General features: G+C 38.7%; 1 protein-coding gene across 6 annotated transcripts in view; it reads left to right on the plus strand.

Annotated features, from left to right (window-relative positions):
* The first annotated feature begins 13,107 nt into the window (after nucleotides 1–13,107).
* Nucleotides 13,108–22,850, plus strand: part of MARK1 (microtubule affinity regulating kinase 1) — a 63,004-nt gene continuing 53,261 nt past the window's right edge. For 2 of the 6 annotated variants that reach the window (XM_087717818.1, XM_087717820.1), the window contains exon 1: nucleotides 13,109–13,493. In XM_087717818.1, coding sequence (XP_087573944.1) covers nucleotides 13,443–13,493 — 51 coding nt within the window. In that variant the 5' untranslated portion in view covers nucleotides 13,109–13,442. Of the gene's footprint in view, nucleotides 13,494–22,850 lie in introns of all 6 variants that reach the window. The other 4 variants (XM_087717814.1, XM_087717817.1, XM_087717815.1 and 1 more) reach the window with 3 other exon arrangements.

A 22,850-nucleotide genomic window follows, 5' to 3' on the forward strand; every position in this document is an offset into this window, starting at 1 on the left:
AATCCATCCAACAAATTATATTTTAATTAAACAAAAACTGCTGGAAATTTGTTTTGCATTCACTGCTTTGTCGGTCATTGCAGAATATGGATTGGACCAGTGGTGGGATTCAAAATTGGTTACTTCTAGTTCTGTGGGCATGGCCTGGTGGGCTTGGTGTGGCTTGGTGGGCATGGCTTGGTGGGCATGGCAGGGGAAGGATACTGTAAAATCTCCATTTCCTCCCAATCAGCTGGAACTCGGGAGGCAGAGAATAGATGGGGGTGGGGCCAGTCAGAGGTGGCATTTACCAGTTCTCCATACTACTCAAAATTTCCGCTACAGGTTCTCCAGAACTGGTCAGAACCTGCTGAATACCACCTCTGGATTGCACCGAAAGATAATTAGGTCCAGGAAAATTTCTAAGTAATTTGATCTTTCACATTTATGTTATGAGAATTAGCAGCTGGGTGTTGAGAAATCATAGCAATCTGCTAAATATTATGATGGTAAGTGATGTTCCTGATCTCACGGGCATCTGTGGGGATGTGATACCAAGTACCTTAAGATGTCATCATGCAAATTACTTGAATGATTTCTGTGTGACAAATTAACAACATGACAATTACAGAAAATTTGAGTGTGACAGTGAAAGAATTATGAGCATGATGGCTGGGGGGTGGGAAATCTGGGGTATCCTTCTTCCCTCAGTGCTTCTGATGAATTTATTCAGCTCAATGGTTAATCCAGGACTATTCTATCTGCCACTACAATCAGAGAACTAGATGTTGCCTTATTGCAGGTCTGTGATCCATCACCTGTTAGAATCGGCCACATAGCTGGAGGTGAGCAGCAGATGAGCGTGCAAAATCGAAACCATTTTCTCCTCTGTCCGCAGAAAAATTGTCCTCCATGAAACCATCCCTGGTACCAAAAAGTTTGGGGACTGCTGCCTTATTGTATGTATCAGGGTTTTGGGGGGGTCTTATTTATCAGCTACAAGGACTCACTTCAACTATGATTGTTCCACACAAACTGGAAGAGTTAGCAGCAATATATATATGGAACCTCCAGTTAAGTTGAGAACTTGAGACCACAATTCCTAAAATTCCTAATCAACATGGAAGTTAGATAGGCATTCTGGGAGTTGTAGTAAACGCATCTGGAGGACATAACATTGGGAAGGCCAAAATATGCATGTAAGCACATAACATACGGCATGAACCGTGAGACTAAAGAAGCAAGTTTACATATACGGTATATATACTTACATATATGGTATATATACTTATACTTTATTTATTTATCAGCACAAATACAACACAAATGTAACAAAAGGCAACAGTAAAAATATTGGGCTTTCTGTCTGGATGGTCTCTTGTGATGAGCCGATGGACAGAGAATGGAAGCAGTTAGCTTCCTCCCATAATTGGGGCATACCAGGGGTTGTGACACTAAATATATATATTTATACTTACGTTTGTATATTCCACTAGATCATATAAAGCATATTATATCTTAAATAAATATGAAAACCTAACATCTCAGACCAATAATAAGACTGTTGTGCCACAGTTGGCTGGGTTTTCACAACATTCTTAGGCATAAATCATGATTTACAAGCCACAATTGCTCAACAGATCACATTATGACCTAGTATGTTATGTAAAGCTAAAGCACAACACTGACTTGAATCAGATTCTTTTTAAAAACTTTGATATGTTGAGTGTTACAAGTGTTTCTGAAATAGGCACTGCCCATGGCTAGCCATTGGTAACTAGATTTCATTTTAAAAGCCAGCTATCATTGTTGGCAACTGCAAAGAAACTGAACCCTGAGGAATGATTTAGTATGGCGGGATTTGAATGTTGAATTTAGTGCCATTCATTCAAACCAACTTTGACAGCACTATTAGGAGCAGATTTTTAGCAAGTATTCTATTCCTTAGTTTGCTCACCTTTTCTACCATAAGGCTCTGTAGAAATGTATTTTCTAGATCCATATGCCAATCATTTGTAAATAGGAGCTGAGGTTTTCTCAGGAAAGACTTGAATAGTTTAAAATATCCTAGTATTTCCCTACTAACATTGTTTATGCCCAGACCACACACACACACACACACACACACACACACACACAGGGAGAGAGAGAGAGAGAGAGAGATATGGACACACACACAATGTAATATGTTTATGTCAAATATTGTTGAGGGGGACTGTCAACCATTGTTCAGTCAATGAACACTCAAAATTCTTACGTTCCAGATAACTATACGTATAACCCCAGAGAATGTTTGAATAATCCTTGGGCAACTGACAACTGAGGTTTTTAAAGAATGGCATGCTCCTTGTCATAAGCACAGCCGTTGACTGACAGTGGTAAAAGAGCAGAGCAAAGTGGTCTGGAAGAACATGTGACACCACTCAAATTATACACAGTTTATGAAATAGAGTGGACTTCACTAGATAAACAATACTGTGTAGGAGATCAAGTATTAGTTGCCAAGCCATGTGTCAGATGAGCTGCTGAAATGTGCTTGGAAAATGACAGCTCAAAGTTGGATGTACAGGATTTACTGTTTTTTGTCTATGGGCAAAATAGAAAAAACATGAACCTCAATAATATAAGTGAATATAATTTGTGTATGGGAACATATTTGGATGTGTAGAGGTTAAGGCACTAGGCTAGAAACTGAATTCTAGTCTTCCCTAAGCCAGAGGCAACTGGGTGACTCTGGGTCACTCATTCTCTCTCTCAGGCATAGGAATTGTGAAACCTTTTTAAAAATCTTGCCAATAAAACTTCAAGGACTAGTCCAAATAGTTGCCAGGGGTCTGACTGAAAAGCACAAAAAAGTGTTTTGAATTTTTCCTTGGTTTTTCCCCCTGTTTGCTTATTGGGGACTATAAGGTTCCCCCTCACACATATGTGCTAGTCATTTCCGGCTCTAGGGCGGCAGTACTCATCTCCGTTTCAAAACCAAAAAGCCAGCACTGTCTGAAGATATCTCTGTGGTCATGTGGCCGGCATGACTAAACGCTAAAGGTGCAGGGAACCCTGTTACCTTAGCAATAGCCTTCCCACCAAAGGTGGTTCCTATTTTTTCTACTTGCATTTTTGCATATTTTCGAACTTCTAGGTTGGCAGAAGCTGGGACAACTATTTGTATTTATTAGTTTGTCAAACATGTAACAAGATAGCAGGCATAAATATAAACATAGATATAAATAAATGAAATGAATACAAATAGATAGGGACAGGAGGACAGGGACGTTAGGCATGCTGGTACGCTTATGCACGCCCTCTAGTAATGGTAGCTCACTCCGTTATGCGGTGCTAGTGATTTGAACCATTGAATTCCCAACCTTTCTGATTGACAAGCTCAGCATCTTAGCCACTGAGCCACATGGATGGTCTCATTCTCCTTTTCTCGGAACCAGTTTCCTCAACTTTATGTAAACCCCATCACTGTTTAAATCAAATTAATAAAGTTTTTGTTGTTCAACGCAAATTAGTTCAGTTTCCACTGTTTAAAATTGGCTGTTTTATAGTTGATAGCCAATACTGTTATTTTATTATTAATAAATTTAAGTAATGATAATTGAAAATGAAGTAATCAATTCTCATATATTCCCAGATCCCCTTTAAAATAAAGTTGTATAACTATATTTATTTGCCCTTCAGATTTACTTTTAAGTTATTTAAATTTTTTAATAATCATTGAGTGTAAATATTTTCTTGCCCATGTATGTTAAAAGTTTTGATGATTTTGCAGTTTCAACTTAATAGTGTTTGCAACAAGTGAATTGGCTTCTACCTTTCAAAAATTTACTAATTGTTAATTTTCATTGTATATAGAATAGTTTAACGTATTCTATTATTTTGTGTATCATTGACATTGTACTCAATAAAAGCTCACAGCATACACAGCCATGACATGTATTCTGGAAGAATGCAGTGATTGTATACAAAAGTGCTCTTGTTATAGACAAGTAAAGCACTTGCAAAAATGCTGTGGGACCAAATCTCAAACTGCATCAGAGACTTTATTGATATTGCCACTTATCTTCTTTCATATGCATTATGTGCATTTGCATAATATATTCAAGAGGTTGTGGGAATAAAATAATCTTTTCCAGAAAAGAGACTTGCACATAAGGAAGTAAGACCTGACAACTATGAGGTGGGGATAACTAAATCACAAATCATTTAAATAGAACAATATGATTTTTTTTTAAACAAAAAGCTTCAATATTCAGAAATGAAAGGATACATAAAAGAGAAACAGAAAAAAGGAGAAAAGAAAACACAGAGAGAAAAAGGACAAAAACATAAGACAGATAAGAGGGCAACTATTTTTAAATACCTTGACCATACAGAGCAATACTGATTGGTGGGAGAAAATAGTTCCCAAATCACATGATTCAATGCATGCAGGCTTTCAGAATCCAGAGGGGTCAAGAAAGTCAAGATGTGCTTTATCACAAGCACAACCATGTGATGAAAATGTGCTCCCTTTTTATATGTGTTGCAATGCACATAAAGGCTTTGATCACACGGTTGTACCACCATCTTGACTTTTTTTCTTCACCCTTCCCTATGTAGGCTTTATTTACAAAAGAGAAAAATTGTATTTCCAAGCTGGGACACAGTGCAATATACTAAGTTCTAATAGTTTAGACATAGAGATAAACAGGAATAAAAATATTTAATAAAAGTATTTAACTTAAAAGTTTGCTGAATAATGGATCTGTGAAGCTATTAGACCAAAAGAAGCCCAGCTGATATCATGATGGAGAATTAAAAGTAGAAACCATGGAGTTAATAGGAAAATAAAACTGAAGCCATTTTAATTACCATGTTTTTGAGAAGATACAAGAAACAACTTACTTTCATATTAAAAATAAAGGCAAAGGTTTTTCTGTCCAGTCGTGTCTGATTCTTGGGGGTGGTACCCTCTGTTTCTTTGCCAAGGGAGACAGTTTTGTCCAAAGACATTTTCAGTGGTCATGTGGCCAGCATGACTATAAACCAAGTTGCATGGAATGTTACCTTCCTACTTAAGTGTACCTTTTTATCTACTCACATTTGCATGCTTTCAAACTGAAGTGGGCAGGAGCTGGGCCAACTAATGGGAGCTCACACTGTCATGTGGAGCTTGGGTCTCAAACACGCGTAGTCAGCTTTTCAGCTGACAAGTTCAGCCCCTTTAATTGCTGGGCCATTATGCCTTCACCTTCATATTAGCCACAGCGAGGACAAGATAATTTTAAGTTCCTGTCTTTTGGCTTACAAATTTTAAAACTACTGAGGTCTACCGAGTAACATAGAGTCCCCACATTAGAGAACATGATATTCCCAGAGGTAAACTGGGATTCTCCCCTTTTGACATTTTGGAACACCCTTAAGATAGTTTTGTTTCAGTGGGCAACCATTTAGATTTACATCATGTAATGTGCTTTTAATAGGCTTGGAAGGATATCAATTGAGATTATGTATGTATGTATCTATCTATCATCTATCTATCTATCTATCTATCTATCTATCTATCTATCTATCTATCTATCTATCTATCTATCTATGCAAGACTTGGCATATTCGGGTCTTTTCCAGTGTAAGATTGAGAGTATGTTGGCGACGATTCAATGAGGTCTCACTTGCCATCGTCAGGCTGGTACCTTCGGCTTCATGCTTGTCTGAGCAAAGCGTGATCAGTGCTGCCGTCTTTCTACAAATATTGGTGGGGGTATGTGGAGTTCTGGCTTTGTTGCTGTAAGCGGGTTGGTTGGCTGTGTTGTTACATCTTGATTAGTTGACGGAGTTGATGTATGCAGATTAGTCAGCTGTTTCGTAACATCCTGTGTGGCTGAGGTACTAGCTGTGTGTCCATTAATATATATGTGTGTGTGTGTGTGTGTGTGTGTGTATGTATATATATATATATACATACACATACATACATACATATACATATACACACACACACATACATACACACACACACATACATACATACATACATACATGTATATATAAAAAGATGGCAGCTCTGATCACGCTTTGCTCGCACAAAGGCACCAGCCTGAAGATGGCAAGTGAGACCTTGTCAAAACATCGACAAGATACTTTCAATTTTACACGGGAAAAGACCCAAATATGCCAAGACCCGCATATCTGAACCCATGAAAATCTATGAATATATATATATTTGTAGATTTTCACGGTTGTAGGTATACTGGTCTTGTTGTATTCGGGTCTTTTCCCATGTAAGATTGAGATTGTCTTGGCAACGTTTCAGCAAGGTCTCACTCGCCATCCTCAGCCTGGTGTTTTTGGCTTAAAGTGTGGCTAGAGCTGCCCCCTTTCTTGGTGGGAGTGCGTGGAGTGCTGGCGTTTCAGTAAGTGGATTGATTGGATATATGGCTGTATCATGATTGTTAGATTGGTGCTGATAGGTGCTGGCTGTGGGTCCGTTGTTCTTTTGTGTTGTAACAGCCTGGGTGATGGGTGGGGCTCATTTGTTTACCAGGGCTGGTTTCCATATGTCTGATAGGCGGGAGGTATCGTCACATTTATTCATGTTGTGGGGGTGTTTCTCTATTTTGATAGCCTCTATAATTATTCTCTTATTGAAGTGTTCAGTTTTGGAGATTAACTTGGTTCCTTCAAAATTAATTTCATGTCCTGTAGCTTTAAGGTACTGGAAAAGGGAGGAAGTTTTTTCTTTTTTTCTTACTGCGTTCTTGTGTTCTGTGATGCATGCATTTATTCTCCTGTTCGTTTGTCCTATGTATGTTGCAAGGCAGATTTTGCATGGTATTTCGTAGACTCCTTGGTTATCTAGCTGGATTTTGTCTTTGGTGTTTCTTAAGATGTTGGCTATTTTTTGGTCAGGGTTCAAGGCTGTCTTGATATTGTGTTTTGGAGAATTTTGCTGATTCTATCTGTGGTGTCTTTGATGTTAGGGACGAAGGCAATGCCGTTGCCCTGTTCTGTGCCTTGGTTTTTTTGGGGAGTCTCCCTTTGAATTAGGTTGGTAATTGTTTTTCTTTGGAATCAGTTGGAGATTAATACATTTGTGAGAGTGTGTAATTCAGTTTTCAGGTGTTTTTTGTCGGCTAGGCGTTTGGTTCTGGAGATGAGGGTCTTGGCTGCAGAGTTGATCTGTGCAGGGTGTTGATGGGATTGTGCGTTTAAGTAGCGGTTGGTGTTTTTTTTTTCTGGTAGATGGTGTGTCTTAGGGAGCCATTGGTTTTTTTTGTAGACATCCAGAAAGGGAAGTTGGTTGTTTGCTTCTATTTCCATAGTGAATTGTATTTTGGGGTGTAGGCTGTTGAGATGTGTGAGGAAGTTGTCCAGTTTTTCTTTCCTGTGTGGCCAAATCACAAAAGTATCATCAACATATCTAAGCCAGAGTTTGCGTTTGTGTTCAGATTTATCTAAGGCGTTAGTTTCAAAATGTTCCATGTATAAGTTTGCGATGACGGGTGATAGGGGTGATCCCATGAGTGCTCCTTCTGTTTGTATCTTTGTCCATTATGGATGAAGTATGTGTTGGTTAGGCAGTGGTTGGTCAGGTCCAGGATGCGTTTAGGGGGGTTGTGTTTGGTCTATAAAAGAAGCCTGGGATTTTCAAAGTGGTTTAGGTTTGCTATTTCTTTTTGGACTACGGAAATATAAACTATAGAGCAGTGATGGCTAACCTTTTCCAGTCTGAGTGCCCAATGCACATGCACCTGAACCCCCCAAAATGCAATGGGCGCATTCCCCTACATATGCCCCCTGAGCATGCGCCCCATATCCCCATGCATGTATGCACGACCCCCCGCATGAACCTGGATTCTGTGAATGTGTGACCCCCCATACATGCCGTACCCCCCGTGCATGCACACACAACCCCCCACGTGCCTCGCTCTATGCATGCACACATGACCACCCATACATACACCCCGCATGCACGGCAGAGACACGAAGACCAGCTAGCTGGGGCGAGGTGTGTGCGCATACATGGTGAAGCTGAACAGGGGTAATGGCTGGCATGCTATCAGAGAGGGCAGTGTGTGCCACCTTTGGCACACATAATAGGTTCAGCATCCCGGCTATAGAGCCCACCAACAGCAAAACAGTTTGCATTTGTTCTGCCAATTTTGTCATAAACTCTTGGTTTCAGAATACAGATTAAGGCATGTGCAGTATCCGAAATCTTGCTCTACATATATAGATAATGATATATAGCTGGAACTACAGGAGATATAACTATGCATGTAGAGGTACATATAGATACCAGTACTGATACCGATATACAAATATACAAATATACAAATATATATTAGTGGAACCATGGATGCAGATACAGTTGTAGATATATTCTTCAACCACAAAAAGAACACTATGTGAAGGATGAAGTAATATCCTATCAGTGACTCAATTTACTCAATTTATCATTCTAAACCAGTGTTGGACAACTTTTTGGTAATGAAGGGCTATATTAAACTTGTTTGTGGGGCTTAGAACTACAACATATATGGGTCTGGAACTGAGATTTGGGGAAGCTTTGTGATTCTTTTTGCTTTCTATGTGTGATGTGCTTATATAACAGTTTTCATTTATTTCTCATGATGTTATCATCAATTTTTAATAACCATGGCCAGAATACGGTTTGAACATCAGAGTATCCTTGCATCATGAGGTTTGTTTGGTTTTGAGTTATACCATATTGTATAAAGCCTTCACTGTTAGTAGTAAAACCAAAGTTTATGCCTTAGGGTTAGGAACCCTTGGGGTTCCTGAATTCAGGTATTAAGAATTATTCAACAAACCAGGAAAAAACAATACATTGCACAATGTGTCATTTAGCCAATATTCACTGCTTCCCATTGATTCTGTATAGCTCAGTACAGCAAGGATGAGTTTCTTCTCTCTCTAAACCAGAGATTTGAGTTCCTAGGAAAGAATACATAATTGCCTTTTATTATCACTTCAATACTGCTTGGGATCCCAAAATATTCCTGTTCTACCCAAATCTGATCTATATGCCTACCATGAATAGCAGTTACAAAGTTAAGTCTGGTTTATACAACATGTTAAATCATAACAGAGATCCAGCATGGTATAAAGCTAAAATGTTCATCTAGGAGCAGGGAGGTCCAGTAACCCTTCTACTCTCAACTGAAGCAGCTCACTAGGTGACTCTGGGATAATCATTCTCTCTCAGCTCACTTTTCTTGCAGGGGCTTTCATTGTAGGGAAGAAAAGGGAGGTCCTATATAGGCCATCTTGAGCTCTTGAACAAATGGCAGGATGTTAAAAAAAATGATTAATTTAATATTGTGTGAATTCAGTCTTTAAATCCTAGTTATTCTCTGCCCCATGTATTTCAAATCTATGTAATGAAGATGTGTTTGTTACATCGAGTTTGTACTAACTTCAGAAAATTGGACAAACAGCACGTGAACCTATCAAGTAATCACAAAGCCTATTTGCTAAGCTTATTTAGTTAGGCAGGGAGATAATGGAGTCCAAGCAAATGAGAAGCTGTTGCCTTGATCATTTCTTATGGACTGTTGCATTCCAATTAAATCTTTTTCCTCTAACGTACAGCCTTCCCTATTTCTCTTCTTAAGATATATCTGAAGTTAGAATTAGTACTGTACTATTGACATAAAAATGGGCTATTGGGATAAGAACTGCCTGGATTACTAGAAACATACTATAGCATTATGTATGATGATAATCTGAGACAGCATACGGTTACCTCAATATTAAATACAGTTATAAAACATCAAATTTTTCCATGCTTACTGGTGACACTGAAAACATTGTATGGTTCATAATTTAAGATGCTTATTCCTATAGTCAAAAATGGAGAAATCTATGTGGGGCTTCTGAAAAACAAAAAATATCAATGGAACTAGACAGAGAATAAAAATTTAACCATCTGCACCTGCAAGTGTCTTCTTGTTCACATATTAGAGTGTGGTTACATAATTTTTTAGAATAGTGCTGTAAATTTTGTAACGGTATACATAATGCAGATGTTACTTGAAGAATCCTATATGGAACTTCTAGATAAAAAGAACAAACTCAATTATTATCATTAACACAAATTGTTGTTTTTCTACTGCTATTTTAGTTCTGCATAGTTTTCCCAAAACTGACATATTGTTGTTTTTCTGCACCTCTTGTAGCCCTTTCCAATCCAGAAACTGCTTTTTCTTCTTACGTCTTCTGCAGGTGTTCAGTAAAGAGGCTTTGTTTTGCAAAAGCTGTGCACCAGTACTGACAACTTGGTGCCCAGAAAAATACCTTCTTTTCTTAAAAAGCATTTGGGGCAGAGAAGACAGGGATTGGATTATTTGCAGCACCTTAGCTTTACCAGATCCCCAGTCCTTTTTTAAAAAATAAAAATGTATTATAATTTTTATACAGAATAAAAACTAACATGAACTAATATTAGGAATGAAAAAAGAATGAAAGAAGGAAAAAAGAGCAAAGATAAAAGTACAGAAATCAAACAAAAGGAAAAAAGTGACTCCAATTTTCTGTTACAGAAGTTATAAAGTAACCTCTTACATTATAGTTACAGCGTTGTATGCACTTTCTTTATAATCTATTATTTTTATTCCAATCCTCAAAATCATATTACATTTTTTTCTGTTTCCCAAAAAATGCAAGTAAGAGGTTTCCAATCAGTAAATTTAGATATGTCCTATAATTTACGCAGTCCATTTGACCAGCAATTTCTATCTCTAGTCATTCTTCCAGTGAAGATAAAGTTGAATCTTTCCAATTTGGGGCATATAATAGTTCTGGTGCAGTCATATATAAAAACAAAATTCCATATTTATTTCAGATGCTTATCCCTCAGTCCCAAAATAAATTGTGTAAGTATCTTTAAAAATCTTCTGTTTTATTGTATCAAAATTTCCTGGCTTTTTTATATGTGCACCAAGCATTATAAAATGTTCCTTCTTGTTGATTATATTTCTTGCATAACTTTAAAGAATTTTTATACAAAAACTGATAACTTCGAATGACATGCATTAACATTTTATAAAAATTCTCTTTAAAACTATGATACAATGTAAAATTCAATCTGTTCAATCACATATTCTGCCACTGACTGTTTATATTATAACAAGTTTTAGCCTATTTTGTCATACATTCTTTCATTCTAGTCATAACTTATAAAGCCCTTCATGGTATTGGATCTGGGTACTTGAGAGACCGCCTGCTGCCAATTACCTCCCACAGACCCATTAGATCTCACAGGGTTGGCCTCCTCCGGGTGCCATCTACCAGCCAATGCCACCTGGCTATTACCTGGGGGAGGGCCTTCTCTGTGGCAGCTCCGGCCCTCTGGAATGAACTCCCTGCAGGGATTCGGACCCTCACCTCTCTCCAGGCCTTCCAAAAAGCCGTCAAAACCTGGCTTTGCTGGCAGGCCTGGGGATGATGAGTTCCCTCCCCTCTCGACATGTATGGTTGTGCGACTGTTGTTTACTTTTATTATTTGTATTTTGTTTTTTTATGTTCCCCTTTTTCCCCCTTGAATTGTTCGCCGCCCTGAGTCCTCCTGGAGAAGGGCAGCATACAAATAATAAAATTCTATTCTATTCTATTCTATTCATTTTTCTTTTATTATTTTATGTACTGTAAATTTTTCTAATAATTATACATACAAAACCCATAGACATGAATATCCTTATCCCGCCAGTATTTCTCTTGTTCCTATTCAATAGTCTCCTTGATAAAATTGTAATATATTAGAGCAAGTCAACCATTTGTGTTTAGTAATCATTTTCTTCTATAAAATGCTTTCTGTGCTGGGAGCCACAAAGGTATTTTCAGGCACAGCCCAAGTGTTCCATATGCTCAGTGTGGCACCTCTAATAAAATTATTTTTAAAATCTACATTAACTTTTACTTTTATCATACTGTAGATATTCATGCCATCCAAATCTCAAATCATACCCTTCTAACTCCAAAAGCCTCTTGTTTAACAACTTTCATTCTTTCTATCCAGACCAAAGAGCAAGGCTGCAAAATATAATTTCAAGTCAGGTGAGCTTAATTCTCCTTTCTTTTGCATCTTATAATAATACCTTATGTTTAACTTGAGGTTTTCCCCCCTGCTATGCAAATTTAGATATGTCCTTCTGTCATTGTTCAAATGGCACATACGTCAAAACTAGTATTGTCTAAAATTAACACTGTAGGCAAGACATTGATTCTAATGAGAGAGAGAGAGAGAGAGAGAGAGAGAGAGAGAGAGAGAGAGAGAGAGAGAGAGAGAGAGAGAGAGAGAGAGTCTGTCTGTCTGTCTGTCTGTATCTATATTATGGGTCTAAACTATTATTTACTTTTGGCATCCCCTTTTGAAAATTGTCATAGCAGTTTCCACTACATTATTTTATGTCCAGCTCATCTCAATTTTTCCACCAATTCAACAGTGAAGATTCGGTTTGAACTTCTGAAAAGGCATTATTAGACTATGTCATTTGGTCTAATTCTGCCTCTTCCTGGTCGCCATTGCGAAACTCTGCTTTAAATAACTTTTTAATCAAAGCAGGTAGGGTCGTCTGTGAGTTTCACAGTCAAGGGATGAAAAATGCCTCCAAAGATCTTTCCTTACAATGTAATGAGGGGGCTGCCCGCCAAAAGCGTGCAAACTAAAGTGGGGTGAGGGAAGGGACTGGTTTCACGCAGGGACCCTTGCTAGACACAAATCTTCCCGTTTCTATTGGCGTTGGGAAATATAAAGCACTGTACAGCTCAAACTCCACGTGGGTTTCGCGCGTCATTCGCGTACGGAAAAATCTCCGTCGGAATTCGGCAGCTGGCGGAGGAGGAGCAGGCCGAAAGGGCGGGAGGTGTGGATTTGGGTTCGTGCTGGGCGGGAGGCGGGAGGGAAGCTCAGCAATGAATGAAGGCGCGAGCCTCTCCGCAGAGCCGCGCGGCTGAAGCGCCCCTAGCGTTTTCTCCGCACTGCCAGAGACCGGCTGCTTTTTGAGATTCCGCGTCCTTCGCGGGCAGCTCAGCGCCAGCCGCGGTCCCCTTCGTGTCGGCTCAGGAAGGAGGGGAACGGGGAGGAGCAGCCGCCGCCGGATGCAGGGAGGGAAGAGCTCCGGCTCTCCTGCGCAGCGCGGCCGGCTACTCACCTGAGCGCGCAGTGGCGGCAGCGGGAGGAGGAGCCGCCGCCGCCGCCGCCGTGATCCCGGCCCAGGGGGCGGCGGCGAGGGCAGCCGACCCAGAAGCCATGGCAGGGACTCCGGGAGTCTAAGAGGGGTCGCCTTCGCCTCGCTAAAGAGCTCCAGCGGAGAAGCCGACCCGCAGAGGCCTGCCAGCCCGGAGCGTGAAAGGCGGGCGGAGAGCGTGGCCAGGCCAGTAGGCGGTCGTGGGGCCGGCCCTCTCCAGTCTTGGCCCGGGCCGGCTTTGCAGGGCGGCGCAACCGCACGCGCAAGATGTCCACCCGCACGCCGCTGCCCACCGTCAACGAGCGGGATACGGAGAACGTGAGTGCAGCCGGGGTTGAGTTTGCTGCGGGGGCTTCCTTCGCGCGGCCGGTCGAGGGGTTCCGAGGGCGAAGGGGCGGCTTTGCTTCCGTGAGGGACCGAGGGAGGACCGAGGTGCCCTTCGGGGTGACGCCCGGCGCCTCTTTCGTCTCAGGCGAAGGGTCAACCTTTCCCCCCTCCGGGGAGGCCTTCTCCGGATCCCCCTTCCACCCCCGTCCTCGTACAGCAGCCACGCCTCGGTGGGATGTTTCCCTCCCCTCCTTCGCCACACCCGGGGCCGGCTTCTTTTCCCCGGGCGACTTTCTGTCCTTCCTTCGTGCTGCGAGACTCCAGTCCCCCCTCCTCCCCCCGCAGTGCAGCCGCTGGGAAATATTTCTGGTGTGTCTAGTTCTGCTGTTGTTGGCCTGCCAGTCTCGGTGTGCGTGGAAGCTTTCCATCTGGTTGGGATAGTCGGTTGTCCGTGGGCAAGCAAGAGGAGGGGAAGGAGCGGGTAATCTGGGGAGAAGGTAACCTTGCAGGTAAACTTTCTGCTCGGATCTCTCGACGCTTCTGCTAATACTGATTACCCACTGGAACGGACATCCATATTTTTTTTCTTGGGATCCTCTTGGGATCCAGTAGTCATTCAGTGTCTGCCACCCGGATCTTCTAGGCCAGACAGAGATGCCTATATTGTGACCTCCAAAAGTAGGGCTTCTCTGTCAATCCATCATCCGTAGCAAGGAGTAAGATTCCCCCGCCCCCCCACCCCGAGTTTTCCTGGTACTTAGTTTTGTTTTGTCTTGTGCAGAATTCCTATATGTTCATCTAAACAATTACTATTGGACGCTGTCTTCACATAACAGCCTCAGAAATAAAAAGGAATGGTTAGTTTTTACTGGATGGTTGTTATAGGAACAGTACAATAGAGGAAAACAAGAATAAAAAGTCTTAATACATGCAAGTATTTTTAAATAGTGTTGTATAAACACAGACAAATTCAAGGATGCAAGATGTTAGACTTGGGGTAGCAGAAATATGACTGGAATGCCCATTTCACATTGTTAATGGTTGCTTGTCTTGTGAAGGAAGAGAAATTGAATATCCAAGTTGTATAAAATCTGGCATTATATACTGTTTCTGGTAACATGTCAGAATTTATTAGAAGTGAGAGAGAAAAGACATTTGAGATACAATAATGCAATAAGAGTTTAATTGACCCATAGTTTTACAGTGTTCATGTGAAATATGCCATCACTGTTGATGGTGCTTATTTTTCTAAGCAAACATAAGCTCTATTCACTCTTTTCTGGAATTACTGACAGTATGCTAGGCACCATTTATCAGTTCTAATTTGAATAGTTGCATTTAATGGGAAAGTGTATGGCAGCAATGGTGAGAAGGAAAGGAAATGCTGACTGTAAAAATAGCTTTGCTTTCACTGGCTCAGTGTAATTAAAGAATTCCAGACTGTTTTAATCAGAATGCTGTATGAAGAAATTGCATGGATACCCACCATATCTTATGCAGATACTTCAATAATCCTGATCTAGTTTGTCTTAGCTAATACTTTAATATGTAAAGTTAAAAAAAGACATAGTTTTTAATGCAGTGTAAGGATCCTGTCCCACTTCCATTTTAGAGAAAATAAGTTATGGCAGGAAAGATGCGTAAATTTTTGTGTGTGTGCATAGAAACATACATTTATCGTCACATAGATAACTAAAAAAATACTGTTGAAAAGAGTCAATACTTGTGTCTGTTTATAATACCCCCCCCCAAAAAAGTACAAAAAATAGCAAAAAAAACTTTTACATGAAACTATTGTTGTTTACCAACTTGGATAAAACTATTCTTTCTGATTAATGGTAAGTTACTTAGTTTTGAAAATGTGATGATTCTGTGCATTGAACCTTGAGGGCATTGGTTGCAATGAGAAACAGATGATGGACTTTAGAAATAAATAAGGTCTCTGAAGTTGCTTCACTGTAGATTGAATAGAGTTAGTTGGTAATTGGATTTGAGTAAGTGCAGGACAAACAAATCATGAATGTGGTTCTCGGGGTAAAATTTATTAGGGAAACAGGCAACTCTAGAATATTGAAAAAGATTATTTAATTTCTCTAATAAGTTTCAAACCGAGAGTATGTTTTAGCAACCCCTACCATTTATTGTAGACCATGTATTAGAACTTTTATCTAATTTTCTTACTGTAGTTAGTTTGTTCTAATGAATTACAATCTGAAATAAGTATGGTTGCTATTTTCTCTTCTCCCCATATATAATTTTCCTAGAGTGAGTCAGCAATTGATAAAATAATTGAAATACTGTAGACAAACAGTTGCTTTTAAAAGAATTTTTATTTTGATTTGTAGTCCTTTCCCAAGTTGAATATTCTTATACTCAAGTTTTTAAAATTATTATTACACTAAATATTATCCAGAAAGGTATTGATATTTTTAAGAATGAACCAAATAGGATTTCAAAGAATTGATTTCTCTTTGTCTGCACTCACTGCAGCCTCTGCAAAGAAAAATGAAGGATAATGGTTTCTCTAGACACAATGCTCTTGGCTATCAGAAACTCTTCCAGAGGCAAATCTGTTTAACTTTAAAAGGAATGTGATTTATAGATAAAGTGCCAACATTCTAGATTTTCAGCCAACCCGTGATCTGAAAGATGGGGGAGAAAATATGTTTTACATTGATTGCCTGTATTTGACATTTTGCATGTTGGATTTTAAAGTTTGAGTTGATCGTTTTGTTTCTTTTATTCGGTGTATGGATGACAGTCCTTTACTGGTTGTTCATCTTATAATAGTTAAAACGAGCTGGGAAGCATTTAATGTTCAAATGAATGTTCTTTGGATTCCTGTAGTAAACTTCAATATATTTTATTGAAATATTTGTTTTCCTAATAATAATACATAAAAATTCTGGGGGGAAAGCCAGGATTTCCATGTAAGATTTAAACAATAAAAGATGGCAGGTTTTGTTTTTCACCTGGGATCACAAAAAGATAGGGCTTGAGAAAAGATACAGGAGAATAATATGTAGACATAAAACAGCACTGCACTACTATCACTGTCATGTTCTCAAACTTGATAGGGCTAGGATCCATTTTGGGAGACAGTTTAAGGAATTTTAAGGGCTGTGGGAGGTACCTTAATTGTTTGCAAGGTTATTGCTCCTTAAGCCCAAATCAACACATCTGAAATATAAAAAAGGCCTCAGATTTTTGGCATCACACAGTTGGGGTCTGGAGACCACAGTGCTTTTTATGTGCTTGGCATGGGATATGAGAATGCTAACATTTGATATTTCCTTTTATTAAACAAACTTTTATTTGTATTAAATGAACTTGTTAGTTTCACTTTTAAATGTTCCACAACTCTTTGTTGACTTCTGTAGATTGGGCCCATTTTCATATTAGTAGGGTTGTGTTGTTGCCATAAGAAATCAAATTTAATTAATTATGTAGCCATTTTTTTTACTTATATTACATTCCTCCAATTTTATAATATAAGGATTTGTCAGCTTGTAGACCATCTCACTTCCTGTGTATGGATGAGGATATAGATAGAATTCAGACTGTTTTGATGATGTAAAAATGAGTCCCACTGTATCTACTTTTCTGGAAATAGCTTTTGTTTTCTGGACTTGGAAGCACTAGAGATGTTTGCAGAAGGCTCTATAGATCAAGCCCACCATTACAGGCAAGTAAAGTCCAAGGCTGACTTCCAAGTTTGTTTTAGATAAGACTGCCTGAAGTCAGACTCAACTTCTGCTGACTACCTTATTTCCCCTGTAGTTTGCTTGGAATAGTACAAAAGTCATTCACTGTTTTCTAGTTCTACTGTCATAAATAGTGAATATCTTTTTTGTTAGCTCTTTGTAGCTTTAATTTGATGAGTCTTGCTTTCCTTTAAAAAAATTGAGGTAACTCAGCTACTGTGCACCACAATTATCCTATTATAGTTTGGAAGTAAGAAATGCACCCTCTGCCATAAGACACCAGAAATGAAGGTGCCGAACAAGAATTTTTTTAGAAACTCTAACAGATATAGGATATAAGACCCAGAAATGTTAAAATGCTTGTCTCATTGTTGATGCATTTGTCAGATAATATGCTATTTCTCGGTTTTTCTAGAGTAGTAATGTACAGCTGAAATTACTTTCAAAATAGTAGTCTCATGTTCTCAACTTAAATGACTTTAAGAAACATGTGAAGGAAACAAAAAGTAGCTGAGAGATTAAACGCATCCATACCTCTGACTAGTAGGTATGAACTCACTAATTGTGAGTTTACACATTAATTTACAGCAAATCAGTATTCTGTTGTTACTTATTTTCATATAATGAATAACAATGTTGGTATTTCCTATGCCTCTTATTTAATATTGGACACTGAATTAATTTCAAGAAGAGATGTGTGGACTCTGTGAACCAATCTTTCCGACTCCTAGATGTGCAGCTGGAGAAAAAATTTGATAGGAAAACTTCAGAGTCATTGATAATTGGGTGGCATTCAGGATTAATATATTATGGCTGGTTGCACAGCCAGACATTTAGATTAGATTTGGTAGTTATCAAGTCCTTCCCAAGGACTCCACCACCACCATCTTAACTTTTTTGACTTCCCCCACCTTCCCGCTACTTAATTTATTAAACTTGTAGGCAACATTCAAGGCTAGCTATAATTATGAAGTAGAGGAGTTGCCATAGTGAGTAGTTCCATTTTTGTTTTATTATAAAATAAACATTATTTCATAAATTTGGGAGAGGTGAGCAAACTGGCTGAAAACAGTGTAAAGAAATCAAATTATTTGGTATTGTGAGTAATCGTTACATGGTTACTGCTGTTTTAAAGGTATTAAGCAGGTGTAATACTGTACTTTCATGTTTGTAAAAAATATTGGAATATCAGTAGAAACTTATATTTTGGACACATGTATTTTGTTATTTCCTTCATTAAATGTAAACGTTAAGCTCTTGAGGATTGGGGTAGAATATGGTAGCAATATCTTGCTATTGTTTGTAACTGCTGAACTCTGATTCAGCGATAAAAAATACATCTAATAAATAACATTGTTTTATATCCCTTATGACTGTGTGATGTCTATGCAACCTTTCAATTCCTTTTCAGTGATCAGTCAAATATCTGAATTGATGAATCAATACTGCTGACCACATGTTGAGAAAAAAGACTGAGTTGAATGGTTTACTTATCTGCCTTAAGAATTTCAAACTTATCTCTGATCTGAGTCAGCATTGGTCATTTTCAGAGTTCAGAACACACTGTTGTATTTCTTATCAGGAAATATAGATGGCTAGTTTGGCTGAAAATCACAAAAATATTCTTTGTTAATTAGGATTGACCTGTGCTGAGTTCTGCTGTTTCATCTGGAGGTAGAAAATCACCTATCTTTAGTCCACTGTTATAATAACGTGTGCATACTGTTAATATGCAGGCTACGTCGCTTTGTATCTTCTTGTACTTTTGACTTCAAAGCCATAGTGTAAGAAAAGTATTTAGGGGAAGAAATCAAATAAATATAGTGGTTGTCATCATGGTTTTTTTTTAATTGCAAATTTGCCTACAAGTGATGACTATCCAACACAGATTATAATCTATCAATAAAATATACATAAAATCAAAATATGGCCTTTTCAGTTTAGAACTAGGTTCACGTATTTCAATAGAGCATAATATTATTTGTTTGCTTTAGCACTACATGATGAACGAACTAGGCTATTAAACATTGCCTTGGTGCAATGCATAAATTCAGTATATGTCATTAAAGTGGTTGCTCACTTAACCATATTACTATGCCAGACAACCACATTTTAAAATTTTTATTTCTATTATTATTCCTATTTTCAATTGCACCCACTCATGAATGACTTTAAGAAATTTCCAAACAGTATAATCAGTTAAAACACAATAATAAAAATGATCATGGTTTGAAAATATGAACATCATTTCTATTTCTGATGGGACTAAAAATTAACTAGTCCAGTACTGATATATGAAGAATAAATGGTTAATTTTGACAATAGATTAATTTTATTACTAGCATTTTTGTTGATTAGATAAAATAAGGTAATATTAAATGAATTCTTAAAGCTATTATAATGAATTGTAACATAAAAAGTTATATTGTAATGTTTTAATCATGAATATTAGGTATTGATATGTTCTTTGAACATACTATGGTTCCTTTCTTTTGCTTTTATTCTTAAACACTAGCACCTACCTACTTCTACCAAATTGCAGCAAACATTGCCTAAACTATATTATCTGTTACACCTTGATTATTGTCTTGCTACTGATTACTATGTTTCTATTTTCAGTCAATGCTTTTAGCTACAGCAGGTGGTCAGAAACAGGAACTTCAACATACTGTGACTTCTGCAGGGTTAGTAGATGATCAGCTTTTATAGCTTCTTATTATGCTACCATAATAAAATGTCAAAAGGAGGCTGCTACAGTGATGAGAGAAAGTTTGTGAACCCTTTATAATTATCCATAATCCTGCAGTACCATGACCTACAATGTGATCAGAGCTTTATCTAAGTTCTATTAATAGATAAAGAGATTCTGGTTAAACAAACAACATGCAACTGTGTCATATCTTTATTGAACACGTTACCAGGCTATTGAGATCCAACTCAACTCAAAGCAGGATTCTCACTGAATCATTTTACTAAGAAAGCAAGTGATAAGGTTCCAGAATGCTTTCACCTTAGAACCTAGTTTATTTTTCAGTTTATTAGGAGAGAGGTTTTCCTCAACTTTTTTCTTCTGTCCTTCCTCAGAACCAATGAGATGACTATTTTCTTCTCAGATAAGTGAATATATATCTTTGTGTGTGTGTATGGGTGTGTGTGTGTGTGTATGGGTGTGTATATATGTGTGTGTGTGTGTGTATGTATATATGTGTATATGTATGTACACACATGTACATACATATACACATACATACACATAGGCTTTGAACAAACCACTATGCACCTTGATCAAATTTAGTGTCTTTGCTAGAAACGGTACATTATGCCTGCAGACATGGTCTTTACAACACAGGCATATGGAAGTAAAATAAATGATATCCAACTCAAAAGAAATTGTTGGAGATCCTAGAAGAGAAGAGTTGATGCTCATGAGGCTAACAAGGGCTATAAAACTAATGCCAAAGACTTTAGCTTCCATCAGTCCAGTCGTGCAGAAAATATACACATGAAGAAAACATACTTCTGTTTCCAGAGTTGTCCAGCAAAAATTGTTGTAGCAGCAAAGCATACAAGAGCTTGAGAGGTTTTCAGATGCTGTTTGTGTTTTGAACAGCCCTGTAGTTTGCTGTTGAAACCCGCATTTTGTGGTTAGAATTAGGGTGTCTTGTTAGAATGCAGTGTTTCATTTTGGCTAAATATGAGAAACCTCCTATCCCAGTTTGAAACTTCAATTTTTTATCCTGTGGGCTCAATTAGATTAGAGAAAATAAAATACTCCACAGGCTTGGGAATATCACGTGGGGCCCCTTTGTTCTCTAAGGATCTACATAGGTTGCAATTCCTGAGAAAATGATGGATTTTGGATTATACCAGCAAATTCTATAGGAAAATGTTAAGTTACTTGTCTGTGACTTGAGCTTTAAATGAGTGTAGGATATGCAACAGACAATTCATATTTTAGAATCTGATTTTCATGAATGATTGTATGATGTAAAACAAGGGATCAATGTAAGTATATCAGTGAGTTGAAATCAGCCAAAATACCACCAAATTCATGTGATGGATTGATCAACAGATACAGAAATTACCATTGTTGCTAAAGGAGAGGCTAGCAGTTAACAAGTAAGGTTTGCATACAGGTAGTCCTTGACTTACAACCATTCATTTAACGATGTTCAAAGTTACAACACCACTGAAAAAAAGTGACTTATGACCAGTTCTCACACTTATAACCATTGCAATAGCCCCACAGTCACACAATCAGACATGGAGTGCTTGGCAACCAGCATTTAATTACAATGATTGTAGCATCCTGGAGTCCTGGGATTGTCAATTGCAACTTACCTAGGGAGCTTCTGACAAGAAAAATCAATGTTGGATTCACTTAATGACTGCATGATTCACTTAACAACTGTAATGATTTGCTTAACCATGGCCAAAAGGTCATAAAATGGGATATGACTACTTCGCAACTGTTTTGCTATGCAACAGAAATTTTGGGCTCAATTATGTTTGTAAGTCAAGGACTACCCATACTTTTCACAAGAAAGACCATGAATGTTGCCTTAGAGCCATGATGTGAACTTATGGCACACATGCCACAGGTGGCACGGGGAGCCATATTTGCCAGCATGGTAGTCCTCGGCTCTGGAGCACATCCGTGCATGAGCCAGCTGATTTTTGGCCTTCTGGAGGGCTGGGGGAGGCCATTTTCACCCTCCCAAGGTTTTAGGAAAGCCCGTGAAGCCTGGGGAAGGCAAAAAACAGGCACAATGGGTCAACCAGAAGTTTGTTCCTAAACTTCAGGTTGGGCCATTTTTCGCGCGTCCCAGGCTTCAGGAAAGCCTCTGGAGCCTGGGGAGGGCAAAAACTCCCCCCCCTCGCATGTGGGGGGTCAAATGCACATGTGCTGGGGGATGACATGTGTGCATGCGTGTGCGACGCACATCTGTAGAAAAAGGTTAGCCATCACTCCTTAGAGTGTTTCTTAAGGTATGACATTGTACATTGTTTTGTGTGGTGCTTGTTTCTTTATTAATAGGATTTGAAAGTCTGATCACATTGTAGGTCACAGTACTGTACTGCAGGGTATTAAAGGTTCATCAACTTTTACCACTACAGATAATCTTCAATTTATGACCACAATGGAACCAAAATTTCAGATGCTAAGAGATTAAATATGATGTTACATGATTGCATTGCTTAGTGACAATAATCATGGCAGCTGCTGCTTGTTAGCTGAGGAACCACACCACAAGCCAAGCCGATCTGGGCTTCTTCTTTCCCAATTCCAAACCTCAGTAAAAAAGATAAGGGCATGCCTCCATCGCCCCCCTCCCCCATTAATGCCCATTTGGCCATCCTACACTGCCACCAGCAGTCCCAAGGCCACATGATTCTACTCCTGCTTGCAACACTGTGATTCTGGGGCTTCTTGGTGCACTGTAGCTCTGGGGTTGTAAGAAGGTACATAAACCAGCCATAGTGGTACCAGTAGTTATGGGCAGAATGAATGCCATATCAAAAAAGTATTGGATGGAAAATTGACAGAATTTCTATCGGTCTGTTGCAAAAGACCATACTCTTTGGACCCATACATATATTATGTTAATACATTATGACATTTTAGGTTCCTGGGAAGAATTCA

This window comes from Thamnophis sirtalis, unplaced genomic scaffold (assembly GCF_051295495.1).
Source record: "Thamnophis sirtalis isolate CommonGarterSnake01/CBP01778 unplaced genomic scaffold, rThaSir2_p1.2 scaffold_6, whole genome shotgun sequence".
NCBI lineage: Eukaryota > Metazoa > Chordata > Lepidosauria > Squamata > Natricidae > Thamnophis > Thamnophis sirtalis.